The sequence below is a fragment of the Drosophila simulans genome, chromosome 3R (assembly GCF_016746395.2).
Source record: "Drosophila simulans strain w501 chromosome 3R, Prin_Dsim_3.1, whole genome shotgun sequence".
Lineage (NCBI taxonomy): Eukaryota > Metazoa > Arthropoda > Insecta > Diptera > Drosophilidae > Drosophila > Drosophila simulans.
The window spans coordinates 2140946-2159114 of record NC_052523.2 but is presented as its reverse complement, the minus strand read 5'-3'; the positions used below and the strand labels follow the sequence as shown (position 1 = coordinate 2159114).

General features: G+C 46.6%; 4 protein-coding genes across 8 annotated transcripts; 2 read left to right on the top strand and 2 right to left on the bottom strand.

Moving 5' to 3' along the window:
* Nucleotides 1–82: 82 nt before the first annotated feature.
* Nucleotides 83–2322, top strand: LOC6726857 (calcineurin B homologous protein 1). Its single transcript, XM_002102223.4, has 2 exons — nucleotides 83–273; nucleotides 1204–2322. Exons 1-2 carry the CDS (start codon nucleotides 207–209, stop codon nucleotides 1704–1706), a joined length of 570 nt encoding a protein of 189 aa, XP_002102259.2. The 5' UTR covers nucleotides 83–206; the 3' UTR covers nucleotides 1707–2322.
* Nucleotides 2323–5973, bottom strand: LOC6726856 (protein transport protein Sec23A). Of its 3 annotated transcripts, none has more exons than XM_039295377.2 (7): nucleotides 5784–5973; nucleotides 5361–5662; nucleotides 4052–5301; nucleotides 3838–3991; nucleotides 3221–3769; nucleotides 3026–3046; nucleotides 2323–2576 (listed from the first exon to the last, which is right to left on the bottom strand). In XM_039295377.2, exons 2-7 carry the CDS (start codon nucleotides 5637–5639, stop codon nucleotides 2487–2489), a joined length of 2343 nt encoding a protein of 780 aa, XP_039151311.1. In that variant the 5' UTR covers nucleotides 5640–5662; nucleotides 5784–5973; the 3' UTR covers nucleotides 2323–2486. The 3 variants fall into 3 exon arrangements, with proteins under 3 accessions (XP_039151311.1, XP_039151310.1, XP_039151312.1); XM_039295376.2 differs by having other exon boundaries at nucleotides 5361–5659; XM_039295378.2 differs by lacking the exons at nucleotides 3026–3046; nucleotides 5784–5973 and having other exon boundaries at nucleotides 5361–5774.
* A 268-nt stretch (nucleotides 5974–6241) lies between these two features.
* LOC6726854 (metastasis-associated protein MTA3) lies at nucleotides 6242–16416 on the top strand. 3 transcript variants are annotated; one of them, XM_002102220.4, is made up of 13 exons: nucleotides 6242–6506; nucleotides 7772–7933; nucleotides 10656–10763; nucleotides 11168–11496; nucleotides 11633–11953; nucleotides 12013–12201; nucleotides 12255–12524; nucleotides 12589–12839; nucleotides 13239–13489; nucleotides 13562–13915; nucleotides 14028–14155; nucleotides 14220–14335; nucleotides 14472–16416. In XM_002102220.4, exons 1-13 carry the CDS (start codon nucleotides 6479–6481, stop codon nucleotides 14605–14607), a joined length of 2643 nt encoding a protein of 880 aa, XP_002102256.3. In that variant the 5' UTR covers nucleotides 6242–6478; the 3' UTR covers nucleotides 14608–16416. The 3 variants fall into 3 exon arrangements, with proteins under 3 accessions (XP_002102256.3, XP_039151307.1, XP_039151306.1); XM_039295373.2 differs by lacking the exon at nucleotides 10656–10763; XM_039295372.2 differs by lacking the exons at nucleotides 6242–6506; nucleotides 10656–10763 and having other exon boundaries at nucleotides 7702–7933.
* On the bottom strand, nucleotides 16404–17859 carry LOC6726853 (3-oxoacyl-[acyl-carrier-protein] synthase, mitochondrial). Its single transcript, XM_002102219.4, has one exon. The coding sequence runs from the start codon at nucleotides 17798–17800 to the stop codon at nucleotides 16481–16483; it is 1320 nt and encodes a 439-aa protein (XP_002102255.2). The 5' UTR covers nucleotides 17801–17859; the 3' UTR covers nucleotides 16404–16480.
* Between the last annotated feature and the right edge of the window lie 310 nt (nucleotides 17860–18169).

The window sequence follows — 18169 nt, the reverse complement described above, 5'->3', positions numbered from 1 at the left end:
TTTGCAAAGTCCATCTCTAGAGCGACCATCGCGGGCAGTTCAGTATTTTTTCGCACCCGATTTTCGGCATTTTCCCGTTACTCCGCCTGCATTATGGCTGTACACAAATCGGACTTGTGGTCCAATCCAAATCGAATGGCATTCAATGCTCATCTGCGATTGTTGAAAGTTTAAAGAGACCGATCGGCGCACAACACAACGTCACCATGGGCAATAAGTCGTCGCTTTTCCTGCGGAACGAGGAAATCGCGCAAATCCAGGAGGAGACTGGCTGTGAGTATGATTTCTGGGCGGGATGTGTGATAACCTTGGGCCCTTTCAACCGGAGACTTTCAACGCGCCGTACCAAATCAAATACGCACTTGGATATAAATAAATTGGACCACGAGCAACGCAAATAACAACATCGCACTGGAGTGCTAAAAGCATTTCGGTTCCAAGACCGATGGATTGCCAAAATGGATTCGCTTAGTTTCGATTCGTCATTTCTATAAAAATTCCCAATCTACGTACTATAAGTACGTGTTCTAAAAAAAACTCCGTTGAAATTATGCAGAACTGCGTCTGAGTGATCTGTGCCCGCCTTATATAAGCCGTATATGCACAGATGGTTTCCAGCAAAAGCAATTTCCATTCCAAATGCACCTGCACTTCCCACATGACGTCATCGATAGCTATATATGTATATATGTATTAGTCGGGGGTGGGTGGGGGCAAAAGTCGGCGCCTATCTTCGATACTGGCTGGCAATTATCTAGTGTCCGAGAGCGTGTAATTTCAATATTCCGGCCGCGATAAGCGCACAATTGAAATTGCCACCGCATTGGAACTTGTATCCAATGTTCGACCAGCTAGTATCAGCTAGGATGATAAGGCGTTCGCTCTTATCAGCCAGATTTTATAGCAACTAATTCCGAATGGGCTTGGACTCATGGGCACACCGTAAATACATAGGTATCGTTCGTGTTTTCCATGGCAAAAGCAATTTATCTGAACAGTACAACAAATTGGAATTCTGTTCCCAGGCTGTAAACAAAAACAATTTAATTAAATGATTTAAATTGACGGACTGCTAAATCGCTTATTAAAGTTATTTTCATTTACAGTTGAAAGTACGTGTTTAAGTACTAAATTATTTGTATTTAATTCTAAACTAATTATCAATTGGTTAGCAGATTAATTTATCCTCACTTTATTTTCCAGTCACCCCCAACCAAATTGAGCGACTTTACTCGCGCTTCACCTCCTTGGATCGCAATGATTGCGGAACCTTGTCCCGGGAGGATCTGATGCGGATACCGGAACTGGCCATTAATCCGCTGTGCGAGCGGATAGTGCACTCCTTCTTCGCTGAGAGCAACGACGATCGGGTGAACTTCCGGCAGTTCATGAACGTCCTGGCCCACTTTCGCCCGCTGAGGGATAACAAGCAGAGCAAGCTCAACAGCCGGGAGGAGAAGCTGAAGTTCGCCTTCAAGATGTACGATCTGGATGACGATGGCGTGATCAGCAGAGACGAGCTGCTGTCCATCCTGCACATGATGGTCGGGGCGAACATTAGCCAGGACCAGTTGGTCAGCATCGCGGAGAGGACGATTCTGGAGGCGGACCTGTGCTGCCAGGGCAAGATCTCGTTCGAGGACTTCTGCAAAGCTCTGGACCGCACCGACGTGGATCAGAAGATGTCCATACGGTTTCTCAACTAGGCTAGCTGGATGCGGGAATCACGAGGAAAGAGCGAGCTTCTTAGTCAGTGTGTACCAAATAGATTAGGATGAAGTTAGTCGAGAGGCATTCCGGCGGGTTACTGAAACCTCTGCTGATTAGAAAGCAGTGGTTGCTATTCTTATTATATCAGTTGTGTTTTCCAAGTTTAGAAGTTTCAATTTAATGAATGAAAATGAAAGTGTCGCAAAGTTTTTTAAACCTAAGTAGTTTGCCTAAAGCTTATCCAAGATATTGCGTTCTAGTTAAACAAAAAATTAATTTGTTTTGATCACAGGTGCTAGAGAAATACAGAAAAATATAACCAATTGCTTGGTATCTAAAAGTTAAATGCAGCCGGAAATGCGATCAAATATTTATGATAAAAATATAAATAAAGCTTTTGTTGTCTTGTATTACAAAAAAAATATTTTTACAAATATTGTAGGTTTCAGGAACCCCTCGGATTTACTTGTATTAATAGTTGTTATGAAGAAAGAAAGAGATGCACATTTCTTTTTGTTAATACCTTGTTTTTATAATTACACACTCATTCCGCTCAACGTAAATTCTAATTCAGCTGCTTACGAATAAAAGCAACGCGGATTAACACACTAATTGTTGAACATAATTTGAATAGTTTATTGCGTTATCAGACGATCAATTGGAATAAGTGGTTGTATATTTGTAATTGCATTGCCTGGACCAATGATTCCAGGAGTCGTTCGCCTGCTTCGACTTCGCCAGGGAAGCAAGCGCCTGAAACTAGAGCCAGAGTCGATTTATGTGGTGGTGGACACAGCCAGCTTCTTGAGGTGCTCCATGAACAGCTGCAGCGAAACGTCATCCGTGAGCACTGGAGCCCCGCCATCCTGTCGAGATAATGTCCGGAAAATTAGTCATGCGATGGGTGGGGTGGGGAGGGAAGGAAATGAGAAAGGGTTAACAAGCACCGAGAAGGGACCAACACCAAAAGCCAATTATATATAAATCATGTGTGAAATTATTCAAAACAATATGAAAAAATGGGAACAGACAAAATCTTTGCTTAGATTAAACCGTGTGGGGTCGGGTCACCAAGGTGTTCACCTTTTACCTTATGTTGTTTCTATGATTTATTGCAAAATGCAAAACAGTTATGTATTTTGTAGCATGACAGCCAGTGCAAAATAATAGTGGATACCTTATTTATATAACCAATTTGGACTTATAGCTTTCAAGAGCAAAGGACATATCCAATTTCCAAAGATTTCATACCCGCCCCTTAAATTTCAAATATCCACCTTTCCACCAGTTTAAAAGTTAAACAAAAATGTACTACCGTGACTTGACCAATGGGCGCCTGCGATTGACAAAGGAGCGGTAACGGATACAGGTACGGATTATACAATGAAACAAAACCAACATAAAACGAGATTGAGATTTCGATTGAGATTCAATTTTCGATGACGCCAAGTGGCGCGCTGCAAAGATCAATCAAATGTTGCCAGTTGATGGCACTGGCTGCGAGACTCACCTGCCCGTAGGCGTACATGTTGTTGTGCGTCTGCGAGGGATTGACCTTGGACAGCAGGAAGCGGGCCTGGGATCCGCCGTGCTCCGTATCGATGTAGCGCGGCATGGGGAAGCGCGTCTGGAGAATCTCTTGCGCGTCGTCCACCGGCGCTTGGAGCAGCTGCTTGAAGTTCTCATACTCGGGCATGTCCTGGTATTTGAGGGCTCGCCATTGGGCGATGGTCTCGCCGTGATAAATCAGAATCTGAAAGAACGTGTCCATCAGGAGGATGCGATCCGCCTGGATGGAAGCCGTATCGAGGAGGACCGGTTCTGGAGGGCCGTTGAACGAGTAGCTGTAGAGAATAGGTTGGATCATGATCAGCGATTGGGTGAGGTCCTCGCGCATTAGCATGTGTCGATAGAATGTGGTCTCGTCGGGCGAGTTGTTGAAGACCTGCAGGAACTGCGAGCGGCGCAGGTGGTACATGAATTGCGGGAATAGGCTGAAGTTTTGCGACAGCCTGAAGCTGTTGGGATCGTCCTTTGAGTACTCGCCGAACTTTTGGCACTGTAAAAGGAAAGCATTTACAATCCTAATTAATTGGGCACGAGAAATTTAGCCAATTGAAAACTTACCAGACGAATCAACTGACGATCGACCCAGCGGAGAATGTCGGGTCCTTCGTCAGTCTCCGCACGATAGACGACCATACGGGCCATTAGAACTGCGGCAGCCTCCTGATCGAAGCCGGCGCTGATGTGGTGCACGTTCGAGGTGGCATCGGCCCAACTAAAAGAAACAGATTGAAACACGTAAGTAAACTATGGGCTGATTCATGCGAACACATACTTTCTAGCCAGTGTGGTAACTCGGATTCGCCGCTGTCCACTTGGGTGCTGGTACTGCGTAATGAACTGTATGCAGCCACGCCCGCCCTGCGGAATGGGGGCTGCATGCTGGTTGACCACCTCAAAGAAGTAGGCTACGGTGGAGCTGGGATTCAGTGTGCACAGCTTCCACTGCACCGTGTTGCCCATGCCGATCTCCACATCCGACACCGACGGGCTCTTCACATTCAGCGACACACACGAGCCGATCCCACCGGAGATCTTTAGCTCGCGCGAGCACTTCACCTCCAGCGTGGCATTGAAGGCCATCTTCAAGTCGTTGCGACCATCACGTGCGAACACGCGTTGGAATGTCTGCTTGAAGAGCGATGAGTTGAACGAATCGCCCATGACCATGTGACCGCCAGTGGAGTTGCATAGCTGCTTCATCTCCAGCAGGCCGGTTTGATCCAGGGCACACGAGTATATGTCGACACTATGCCCGTTGGTGGCTGCCCGCAACGCCAAGGCATCATAGTGTTTGATAGCCTTCTTCATAAACCGCACGTTGTCCTTGTGGATGTCGTGATGCGAACGAATCGGGTGCTTTAGCTCGTCGTCGACCACCTGGCCGGGGCCCTGGGAGCAAGGGCCACCCACGAATGTCATGATGCGACCGCCCGTATTGGGGTAGGTGCACTCCAACAGGCCCACCGCAATAGAGAGAGCAGCGCCAGTGGAGCGCAGGTAACGCTTGCCCTGCGGCACCGGCCAAGGATCGCGCTGCAACTCGCTAAGCAGATCGCCCAGCGCGGCGTCGCACTGGCCGATCGGTTGCAAGAAGCGATGGGCGGGCGGCACAGGGGCCGCCGCTCCAGCCGGCTGGCCGGGCAGCTGATGCTGTTGCTGCGGCCCCGGAGCCGCTCCACGCCCGATTCCGAGCATGTCCTGCACCTGCTTGGCAGTCAGGTCCTTGGTGCCGCGAAACACGTAGCTCTTAGAGCAGCCCTCGGCGCCCAGCTCGTGCACCTGTATCATTTTTCCGAAGGTTATCAGACCCACGAGAGCGTTGGTTGGCAGCAGACTTAGCGACATTTGCAGCGAATCTTTCAGGGCGTCCAGCTCGTCCTCGTCCATGCAGGTGTCAACCAGGAAAATGAAGACGGGAGGCATGGTGGGGGCCCGCGTAATAGTATACTCAATAGTGCTGAATCCCGGAATCAGCTCCGCTGGTTGGTGCTGCTCGGAAATGGCAGCATATTGAGGGGGAAACTGGAAGAATGACTGTCATACACTGCCGCAGAGGGTCTAAAGATCACCATTGAGCTCACCGGATTGCGCTGAAAACAGAAGTTGCACACCCACAACTTGGCACGGTAGTCCACCTGGCACAGTGGATTCAGGATGGCCCTGCAGTTGCTGCGGGTGCACAAGACCGGCTCATACTGAATAGGCGGCAGGTCGGGGCGCTCCTTCAAAGGCTGGTAAAGACAAGCTAGGGGCACTACCAGCCGACTGGCTTCGATGCGACTTGAGGGCCACACATTCCACGTCAGACGCACTCCGTCGCGGTCCTCGTTCTGCTGGATGAACTCCTCGTAGGTGGTCATCGCCGCAACACTTAAATGTACTACTTAAATCGGAAAAACCTCTGTTAGACCTCTGCCAATTGGAAAAATCGGTCGGCCAGGCCACGTCACGGATTGACAGCGAGTCGTGACAACTTTCGTGCTGGCGACGGCCAAAATACTCACGCGTAAGTAAACAAATTCGCGATATGAGTTTTTAAGAGGCTCTACAAATCAAAGCACTCACTCTAGAAACAATTTATACAAACGTACAAAACGTAGAAACCTAGCCTACGAACTATTACAGAATTTTTAGTGCAAACGTTGCAGGTCAGGGAAGACAGTTTTCAAGCGATACTATCGCAAGGGCGCGATTAAATGCATATTTTGAATAAGAGAATAAGAAGGGTGTAAATAAATATGTACAAAAAATTATAAATAAAACAAGGTAGTTATTGGTGAGGGATCGCCCATTATTTTCTTTGTTCAAAAAGTAGATAGAATAGATATACTGATATTAACAAAAAATTGTGTTCCTTATCGTTTTTCTTATCGCCCCAACTAAATTTTAACATTAAGTTTTTACCCAATACCCGATCTATCGATTGCAATCGATGGCCAAACTATCGCACCGCAGAATGCATCCCTGGTGCAGCTGTTTACTCGGCGTTGTGTGTGTGTGCGTGTATTTTTTAGAGTTGAGTTGTTTCTAAGATGGCGACGAAAAAAACGCGTCTTCTTATGTGAAAAATGCAATCATAACAACTCGAGTTTTCTGCTAATAAATGTGCGCTAGTTTGGAACAGGACCATTGAAAAACAGTGCTAAGCGTGTGCCGAGTGTTTTGCATGTGAAAGTTTTGGTGCGGGAGCGTAGTGAAAATGGCCACAAATATGTATCGAGTCGGAGGTGAGAAAAATTTTCCCGTACTCGCTTTTCTATCATCTTTCGTTATCGGCGCCGCCGTTTCACGGTGTGCGTGTGCGCTTTTGCGTACGTGTGTGTGTGTCCAGTGTGTGCGTATGCGTGTGTGTTGTGTCTGAGAAGGCTTTCCAACAATAACGAAAGTGCATTTTAATTGCCGAAAACCCTTTAGTGGGAGTCCCGACGCACGTGTATGTGTGTGTGTTATCAATCTCAAGAACAATCCGTCGAAAAGGAGAGACCTTTTCTATTTTTTTTTTAAACTTCTTTGAAGAAGGGGGCACTGCTCTTGTGTCGCAGCTGCAGCAAGTGTTTTCGACGTGTTCCAACCGATAAGCATTAACTTATGCTCTGAGTGTATTAGTGTGTGTGTATTCTAGGGCTGGGGAACTGAATTGCATTTGCATTTGGATTTGGTTTTGCCGAATTGTGATCTCTCCAGCGTGTGTGTTTGTTTGACTGTGTGCGAAAGTGTATCTCACTTTGGGGCTGACCGCCCACCCGCTTTGTTGTGTTTTCATATGCTAATGAGCTTTTGAGCATCTCCCCCCACCTCACGCCTCCCCCTCCTCACCCTGCTTTACGCACTTTTTGTTAGCCATCTCGCTCGCGCCCGAGCGGTGACGTTATTGTGTTGTCTTCACCTGATTTTTGCAAGTGTGTGGGTGTGTGTGCTCTTTCGAAATGCAAATAAGCTGGGTCGGATACGCAAGCTTTCAATTAACGGAATCAAAATAAATAATAATGGCATATATACTTGTCGAATTATCTGCTCTTTATCGCCGAGAACTTTTTGTCTCCATCGGCGTTTTTTGTTTGCCGTTTTTAATGGCCACGCACACAGTTACACACCTTCGGCGATGCTTTCTCGCTGCCTCCACACTTTCTTTTTCATCTCTCTCCATCTATCTACCCATCTATCTATGTATCTGCATCCCAAAATGTAGCATAAATGCACACGACGTTTGGATGTATGTACATACAGACAAACGGAATTTCTTTTATGTTTTTGTAATGGTCAACGACAGGTTCCGCTGCAGTTGTTGTAGTTATATAGTTATATGGATGGATAGCCCCATTTGTATTTAATTGCGCTTTAGCTGGTAGTGGTGGTCGCACTTAAGTGGATCGCGTGTATGGGTGTGTGTGTGCGCTTACCTGTGACGTATGAATGGAGTTGCAGTTCCCCCCTTCCATGCCCTTTTCCGACCCTCTTGCATCAGCCACCTCAAAAACTGTATTTTTTTCAGACTATGTTTACGTTGAGACAACGCCGAACAGTCCCTACTTAATACGACGCATTGAGGAGCTGAACAAAAACCAAACCGGCAATGTGGAAGCGAAGGTCATGTGCTTCTACCGCCGCCGGGATCTGCCCAATCCGCTCGTGCAATTGGCCGACAAACACCAACGTGAGTATAGAAACCCCGTTCCCCCGAAACCGCATCCATATCTTGCGTTACGTTTACCCCTAAGTGTGTATATTTATTGTCAACAAAGTGAGGTTATGTTGCCAAGAGTCGTTGTCGTGGCCTTCAAACAAGTTAAAAGTTAAAACCTGACGACCAGATCTGCTAAGCACATGCCCACCACAAAACAAAAAAAAATGAACCCGCAAGGAGCTCCACTGTGAGCGATGTGTCAAGGCATGTGGAAAGCCAAGCCACCCACCGAACCACCCAGCCTCCCACAGTGCCACCCCCCCCACAAACACCCCGCAACTCTAGTCAAACTTCCTGAGCAACAAGAACCGCAATGACAACAACTGTGAAGGCGGAGCGAAAACGGATTTCGTCCAGCATCCCGACTCATCCACATAAACAGGCAGTGGAACGAACCTTCATAACTCGAGCCACAAAAACTGGCAGTGGTACCACTCTACTCCGAACCAGAAGCACCTATTCCATTAGGGCCATTTGAATTGTTCGTGTCGCAAATTAGAAATAGCATTAGAAAAAATAGTCGAAAAATATGTTGGTCAAAGAAACTAGTTGTTTTGGGATCTGTTAATGAACATAAACACGCATCGTGGTGCGGAAATAGCCGGTTAATTATTAAGTTCAACCTTAAGCATACATATGTTAGGGTGTCAGTAATTTGACGCCACCGGTTTGCTCTAATGATGCTCGACTGTAATGAGCTGGGCTGCACTGTACTACCCGTAATGCGGTTGTTGCTGTTTTCGGTTGCTGCTAGGCGGCGCCGACGTCAATGCGAATGTGATACTTGGTTCGGCTGTAGGTAGACTGGCTGTCTACCTCTGAAAAGCTGCCACACATACCCATACCCAACCCCAAACCCACTGACACTGCTGCTCTGTGTGCACGAAAATGTTCAAGTCAGAAGTTGGGATCTGGAGGGGATTGGAGTGGAGCAGGGTGTGGAGTGGTGGAGTGAAGCTATGGCGATGTGGCACACGCAGGGAGGCGCGCTTTGCATTCGTGTATACATACACACAGCGCCTTCATCCACTGCCACTCCGCCGTTCCAAAAAACTCACAAAAACCATGCCCAATTGGGTTGAATTTTTGGCTTTGGCCACCCACTCGAATTCGATACGTGACCGTCGCGAAAATGCGTTTTCCGTGGGTCTGACCTCGCACGGCAACCCACCCCAATCCACCACCCCATCTACCTCCTGCACTCCCACAAGACCGACATGCGCCAACAATGCCCATTAACACAGCCCCTTTCGGCCCCAAAATCATCATCGGACCACTGTCATCTTGCTTTACTTTTTATTTATTTTATTCATTACGCTCCACGAGCCAGTTTTTTATTTGCGTGCGTCGCCTTTTCGCAGGCGAGTCGCTAATCAGGCGCTGAAAACTAGCGCAAAAATATACATTTGAGGCACAAGTGTGCCGCCATTCCAACCCCAAGCTACGGACTTGGTGCAAGTGTCTTTGAAAGGTGCTTTTCCGAACTCCAGATACACTTAAAAACCACTTAGATGCAATGATTACTATATTTTATATATACCAGGAAAGTAGTGTTTTGTTGTTTAGACTGAAGTATCTAAGTATAAATATGAAGCTCACTATCTTAACATTATTATTATTATTTTAATTATTGTGAAATGTAACCAAATGTGGAAATACTGATAACCACTCTCAGCTGCTAATCACATTGTCAATAGCAGACCTTGAACTTAGCAGGGAAGTGGAAAGGGTATAGAATAGCAGATACGCTCGAAAGGCAAACAAATCCCACAGCGGCGCACCCGCCCACTTGTGTGTCCTATCTATGGCCACCAAATAACGCCCAAGCCTTTACCCTCCAACCACCACCCACCGCCATTCACCATCCCCCGCCCCCTTCTGGGTGCTCTCACTTCGTCTTCGAAACAAGCGCAAAATACAAATACACAAATACACGTACCCAGCTTCGGCTCTTTTCTGGGACTCCGGCGATGCACCCACGCCCCTTTGTCCGCCGAGGAGGCGTGGTGGTGCTGGCCGCCGCCCAACTCACCTTCCTCCCCTTCCGCCCTTTGCGAAATGCCAAGCGTACATTTTTTAATCAGCCCAGCAAACTTCCAGGAAATTCATGAGGGTTACTCTCGGATTTTGCAACCCACAAATTCCGGGAAAGCTTGGATGTATATTATATAGATAACGTTTAGATCAAGTAGCGTCACTTTATTAACATAGGGACATACATGTATGACTTTTCCTTGAATTCGCTTAAACATTTTCAATTGTATTCATATAGATAATATATTTAGGGTATAGGAAACGTTGGACAAATTGTAAAGCAACCAGAATTCTACTTTTTTGCTTAAAGGGTTCTTTGCTCGTCTTTTAAATTTGTGTATCCTAGGAAGTTGTTTGGTCTGTTTGTCATATGTTTGGTGAGTCCTTATTGAGAAGGAATATATATATATGGTCGTCAAGCTTTTGAGCAGGATCAGAGTTGTTATTACCATACTCCATCCTTAGTAATTTCGCCAATGACAACGACTCTTAAAAGATTATTTCTCACCTGACATAACGTTCAGGTGTCCCTTTAAAATTTGTTATCTAAAATGCGCTTTTATTTATAAACATAAACACTGTCGATGAACGCATTTCCACAAAACGCACCAAATCATACTCCTAACCATCTTAAATCTAAAACAACGCATCATGTCAGTGGCCACCGCCGAGGACTCACCGTTGGCGACCAAGCTGAAGAAGACCTGGCTACGCACACCCGTAAGCGAGGAGCAGGCGGCGCAGGCTGTGCTCGATCCCTCAATAGGTACCACCTCCAGCTGATTACTCAAATACTATCTCTGCCACTTCCGTAGACCCGTAGCCCAGACTCAGACTTATGCCCTCATTTTGTATGTTTTGCACTTTAAGTAGAGCACGATGGTAATTTCAGTAGTGTAGTAACCTATCTTAGTTGGTAATTCTTATTAATAGTTCTATTCTGGTTAATGGGATCATAATTTACTTTTAATTTCAATATATCTGATATGAAACACCTGTTAATTTGATTTGTAAGCTGACTTTGGCCAGCAATAAACTATTAAACAAACCTTATTATTATTATATTTAAATCGTATTTATTTTAAATGTTAACTCTAGCTTAAATAATCAGTCACCATCTTAAAACTCCGATCCGAATGAACGTACCTAATGATTTGCTTGTTCTTTTAGCTGCCCTGGATGAGGAGCGCACCAGTCCGACGCAAACGTCCGGCGGAGGAGGCTCGGCCACCGGGAATTCCGGCAGCAACAGCAGCGGCACTTCCAACAACAACAGCAGCAGCACTGCCAGCGGAGGTGGAGCGGGTGGCGCCGGAGGTGCAGGAGGCGACGCGGAGAAGGGCGAAGCGTTGACCAGCAAGCAGCGCTATCAGATCAAGCACCGCGAGCTGTTTCTGTCACGCCAAGTCGAGTCGATACCCGCCACACAGATCCGAGGCAAGTGCTCGGTGACCCTGCTCAACGAGACGGAGTCCCTGCAGAGCTATCTTAATAAAGACGTAAGTTCCTTGTTACGGCAGTGTTTGGGTGTGAAATTGGTCTAGGAAGATTCCATTCGCTTATATAATGTGCTATCCTTCGATTTAAACCCTGCTTAAATAGTGATTACTAATTTCTTTATAAAACCATCCACAGGACACATTCTTCTACTGTCTTGTGTTCGATCCAAATCAGAAGACGCTGCTCGCCGACAAGGGCGAGATTCGGGTCGGCAGTCGCTACCAGTGTGATATACCCGCCAAGCTCAAGGACACCGCCACCGACGACCGCAAGCTGGAGGAACTCGAATCGCTGGTGTGGACGCCGGAGCACAGTCTGACCGACCGCAAGATAGACCAGTTCTTGGTCGTCTCGCGCTCCATCGGCACCTTCGCCCGCGCCCTGGACTGCAGCAGTTCGGTGAAGCAGCCCTCGCTGCACATGTCCGCCGCGGCGGCCAGCAGGGACATCACACTGGTAAGAGATGATTGCAAATCTATGACGGGATCTGGCGTTTACTGGTGTTTACCTTTCAGTTTCACGCAATGAACATTCTGCACAAGCACGAGTACTCGATTGAAGAGTCCATGTCGTCGCTAGTTCCTTCCACTGGGCCTGTGCTCTGTCGCGATGAAATCGAGGACTGGAGCGCATCGGAGGCGAATCTTTTTGAAGAGGCGCTGGAAAAATATGGCAAAGACTTTAACGACATTCGACAAGATTTCGTAAGTGGCAATGCACATTTATATTGATTCAAAAATAAAAATCATCCTTCCAGCTGCCTTGGAAAACGCTGAAACAAATCATCGAGTACTACTACATGTGGAAGACCACCGATCGCTACGTGCAGCAGAAGCGAGTGAAGGCCGTCGAGGCGGAGCTGAAGCTCAAGCAGGTCTACATACCGCAGTATAACAACAATGGCAAGGGGAACGGAACGTCTGTGAAGGCGGGCGGAGGCATCTATAATGGAACCACAAACGGGAGCACAGATCTCTCCAACAATGGGAAGCCATGCGAATCGTGCGGTACAACGAAATCATCACAGGTGAGCCACTGGGATTAAGTACGATTATTTAACGTTCTTACTATAATCGCCAATCCGTCCGCAGTGGAACTCGGTCAACAGTGGGCACAGTACGTGCCGCCTTTGCCTGAGCTGCTGGGAGTACTGGCGGAGGTACGGCAGTATGAAGTCGGCGACCAAGGGCGATGGTGGCGATGGCGACGCCAAGAAGAAGTCATCATCAGCAGCGTCGACGCCGACCGCCGCGTCAGCGGGTCTAGCTACAACGCCCACGGCTGTGGTGGACCTGAATGATGACGAGAAAATCAGTGATCTTACCAATCGTCAGTTGCACAGGTAGGTGCATGCTGAAAGAAAATAGGTCTAAACTAAAGTTGGCATTTATCAACTCTTCTGTCGCACTACACAGAATATTAGTTTTTGTTTTTAAATACATCTTTTTCGTTTATAGTTCATTTTAATTTCCAATTTTGTCAGTTTAAAGTGGCCTTTTCGTATACTTGCTTACATTTTATAAATGATAGGCTTAATTTTTACACAACTGTATACATATTTTATAAATGAAATTCCTATGGCAATGTAACATTCCCCTTTTGATACTTATTAAATTGAAGAAATGCCTGATTGCAGTGCAATTTCGAGATTAAACGAGTAAAACATGCTCTTTTCATTTGCTTTATTATTGGCTTATTATTGTGGACCAACGAGTGCTCATTCAATTCTCTCTTCCCACAGATGTTCTATTGTCAATTGCGGCAAGGAGTTCAAGCTTAAGACCCACCTGGCCCGCCACTATGCGCAAGCACACGGCATCGCCATCAGCTCCGGATCGCCGCGGCCCATAATGAAGACGCGCACTGCCTTTTACTTGCACACCAATCCCATGACACGGGTGGCGCGTGCCATCTGCCGCAGCATCGTGAAGCCGAAGAAGGCGGCGCGACAGAGCGCGTACGCAATCAACGCCATGCTGGTGAAACAAGAATGTGAGTCTCATCCGCTTTGTTAATTGCAATGAGCCACACTTATGTGAAATAATATGTTTCTTTTCTTCTTAGTTACAAATCGTATTAGTGGAAAATCGCAGGCGGAGATCAAGAAGTTGCTTTTGCTGAAGCCCAAGGATCGGGGTAGTGTCACCAAGATTGCCAACCGCCTAGGTGCGCCGGGCAGCGGACCGCATGAATGGCTAGTACTGACGCCCAAGGACAAAATGCCGCTGCCGGCTGTCGTCTCGTTCCCCAAACCCCCGAAAGCGCCCGATGGCAGCTTGGTATATGACCGAGTGCCGAACAAGTCACCCGACGTCGTGGCCGTGCCGGCCGACAAGGAGCTCACAATAATTCCCACGCAAGCCACGTCGACGATACGGAAGCGGGCACACGAGGACCAGCAGTTGAATGGCACTGAAGGTAGGTCTTCCATTACGTGTGTTTAAAATTTTCAAAAGAGTTAAAGAACACATTGATTATGGGTGTTTATATTGTGCTTATATTCTGACTAACCAAGTTTCTCCTCTTGCAGTTACTATAGTTCCCAGCGGACCTCCTGCCAAGCGGCCGAATAAGGATCCCATGCCCTCGCATTGTCCCAGTCCTGAGCAGTTTGCGGCCATGATGGCGGCATCTGGACAGCCGCTCTCCAGGCATCATGTGAGTAATACTTTTAATTTAGCTAATTTAATTATAATCTATTTATACATATTCGCCTTTTCAGCTCAATGGTAAACAGAAGATTGCGCAGATGGCCCGTGGTGGCAACGGACGCAAGCAGGTTATCAGTTGGATGGATGCACCGGACGATGTTTACTTTAGGGCTAACGATACACACAAGTGAGTAATCTGCAGCTTCAAAATCATTACATTTTCGGTTTTAATTTGAATATAATTTGGTTTCACCAGAAGCCGATGCTTGAAAACTAGAATCGCCGTACTTTAACTAATATTCCTACAATATACCTTTTTACAGAAAAACGCGAAAAATACTCTCCGCCGTGGATCTGCGTCGCGCGGCGCGCAAACCATGGCGCACACTGCCCATCAAACCTGCGGCGCCCGAGCCGAGTAGCAGGCCCATTGAATCACAAATCGTAATACTGGACTGACCGTCGCCGGCGAGCACATTAACAGCATCAGCATCAGCAGCATCGGCAACCAAGTTGTTATCGTCTTCAGCAAGTAGGTTCGAGCAGCAGCATCCTCCATTTCCATACACCATGGATGCACTGCTCAACTAGGAGCACTCTCTGGTTTGACGGGCTTGCCATGTACATACCCCCGCAGCATAAGGCACACAGACGTGTGGACAGGCATTTGACTTAGGATCAGGATCAGTGTAGTTACAGCATCACTGTATGAACAGGACAACAGAACGCGATACCCGATAGCAACCACAAACCACTTTATTAGCGCTTAAATAGATGTCTTTTTAACAACAAATAGTAAGATAGTAAGTGTTAAGGTCTGTAGCAGCAGTAACAGAACGCGAGACAACAAAATATTTATAAATATTTTATATATTTTTTAAATTTAAAAAATCTCAACACACCGAATGCAAGCTGCACTTTCCTGCGAAGGTGCCAGCTGCAACGCACGAAACTCAAATGTTCGTTAATTCGTTTAGTACACAACGCATTTGCAATGGTTTTTTAAATATACATTTGTGAATGTGTCAGTTCTGTCGAACTTTTAAATCGCGCTCTAAAGTTCCACTTTATTCCTTTATTTCCAAAACCTAGCTAAAACCAGATACGTAATTATGAAATTGAATGGCCTCCGTAAGTTTTAAATGTTTTTCTGTCCAAATTTGAACTGTAAGCCGAAAGATATACATATTTGAAATTGTTTGAGCGATTTGAATTAGGGAGTGGAGAAATTTAACACTGTTAATGAATAATGAATGTGGCGTGCAAAATTAAGTAATTAAAACCCAATAATTTGTGCTGTAACTAGAATCAAGAAGCGTCAACTACAAACAAACTGTACAGTAAAAACTAAAATTAAAAAGTTAAATTTCGAATAAAGCGTATTTTCATAATGTATGTAACAAACGACGAAAGTTCGGTCATTCAAAGAGCTATCCCACACACACGCCTGCGCACACCCCTCACCTCCACCACCACCACCCCCACCCAAGCCCAAGCCGAAACCCACATATAGCATATTATTATTTACGCATATAATTAGTACGAGTCTAAGCCGCATATATGTATGTACATCCGATGTGTATGCTTACACGGAGATAACAAAGAATGTCGTCTAGACTCTAGACTCTAGAGGTAGAAGAGCAGCAGCAGGATGCTGAATGCAGCAGCAGCACGCAGAGCATAAAGAGAAAACCAATAAGATTAAATGATTATGAAACGTTTCGATTGTAAGCCAACATACTTTAACTTAACGACCTAAGCAATTTTGTAAAATAAAAACACTTCAAATTAAACGATTAGTTAAGTCAGATAAGAGAACGAACGGATAGCAAGCTGCAACTATTGTCAAATTCTGGCCATGATCACAGCAGAAGCCGCGCGAAAGCCAAACCAAACCAAACCAGTCACCAGCCATTGATTTGACCATCCTTCCTTACCACAAGAAAACACAAAATCCATTCTGTTCAACCGGAAGGCGGCGACTTCAAGCAGCAAGAAAAAAGAAAACAGCAATAACAAACAAACAAACAGAGAGACAAGCAACAGAAGCAAATCAAACAGAGCTATATACATAATTATATACCTATATATATATATTATATACAGATATACAGTATAACAGTACATACATGGCGCATTGGTTAAGAACAGTACGCATAATCCTTTTTACAGAGCAAGAAACTGACGAAGACGACGACGTGACGGCCAGACAAGCAACCGAAAAAGTTTTCCAAATAAAGTTTTAAAACTAAACATTTTTCCTAAAAATATGCAAACATTTAAGGATTTTATTTACTTGGATCTCTAAAAAATAGTTAACAACTCGCCGCTACTATTCAATGTAGCTAGCAATGCAGAGGGAGGCATTGGTTCCTCCAAAGCCGAAGGAATTCTTGAGGGCAACGCGTCGCTTTTGGTCCGCCGACCATTCAGTGGCTTTCGTGACCACATTGACGTCCACATCGAGGTGCTCAATGTTGATGGAGGGCGGCAGCTTGTTATCCGCGCAGGCGAGCACCACAAAGAGCGCTTCCAGGTTGCCGGAGGAGCCCAGCAGGTGGCCATGTGCTCCCTTGGTGGAGGAGACCCTCACCTGCGGAGTGTGCGCTCCGAAAACACGACCTATAGCGTGTGACTCAATGCGATCCCCGGTGGGCGTGGAGGTTGCGTGGGCATTTACATAGGTAACATCCTCTGGTGCAATTCCAGCATCCTGTATGGCCCGCTTCATGGCAAGAGTGGCTCCGGCACCGTCATCGCTGGGCGACGTTATGTGGTAGGCATCTCCGGACAAGCCGTAGCCCAGAATCTCGGCTAGAATGGGAGCTCCCCGAGCGCGGGCGTGCTCCAGTTCCTCTAGCAAGAGCACAGCTGCGCCCTCGCCCATCACAAAGCCATCCCGGGATTTGTCAAACGGTCTGGACGCAACCGACGGATTATCGTTGAATGCGGTGCTCAGAGCCCGCAGTCTGCAAAATCCAGCGATGGAGAGGGGATCTATGCAGGCCTCACCACTCCCCGCCAGCATCACGTCGGCATCTCCGCTGCGGATGAAGCGCATGGCATCGCCCAGGGCATGGGCACCTGTGGCGCAGGCCGTGGACACCGAGTGGTTCGGTCCTCTTAAGCCATGTCGCATGCTGATGTGACCACACGCCATGCTTGGCAGCAGCCGGGGCACGAAAAAGGGGCTTACTCTGTTGTAGCCTCGTTGCAGCTGGTTCCAGGCGCCATAGACCTCTGCCAGGTCGAACATGCCCATGCCCACGCACACTCCGAACCGCTCAAGCTCCTCCTCGCTCAATTGCTTGGGGCACAACTTTCCGGTGGCCAAGGCCTCCTCAGCCGCCAATACGGCAAACTGGGTGGCGGGGCTCATCAGCTTAATGTCCGACTTGGTCAGATGCTGGTCCAGATGTAGCTTTTCCCTCGGGATTTGAGCCGCAACCTGGCAGGGCAAGCCCTTGAACTCTGCACTCAGCCGAGAGATTGCCGACTCGCCGGCCAGTATGCGTCGCCAGGAATCCGGTCCATTGTTGCCCAGCGGAGTGACTGCGCCACTTCCCGTGACCACCACTCTGCGGCGCCCAGATTGCGTGGATAAGCTCCGGGTTTGCCTGACCAAAATAGTGCACTTTCCTAAAACTCGCATTTCGTTTACATGATCACGTAAGTGAGACCGGCTAGCCGTTAAAAAATACCAAGCACACTTCGAAAATATACTAAGATTTAACTTATTATAATATACCAAAGGGACCCATTAAAAAAAAAACATTTCATGCAATATATTAATAAATAAGGAATCATATTGTCGAATAATCAAAAATATCTTTGTTGACCAACAAATTATACATTTTAAGAATACTGTCTTTTGAAACATATTGTGTTCAACTACTTTTGTCGTATGACACTATTATTATGCATTTGTTAATAGAGCTTACCGTTGAAAACCTGAATTGAATAAAACAATAGATTTTGATAAATGTTGCTTCCTTAACACAAATTAAATTCAATTGATCAT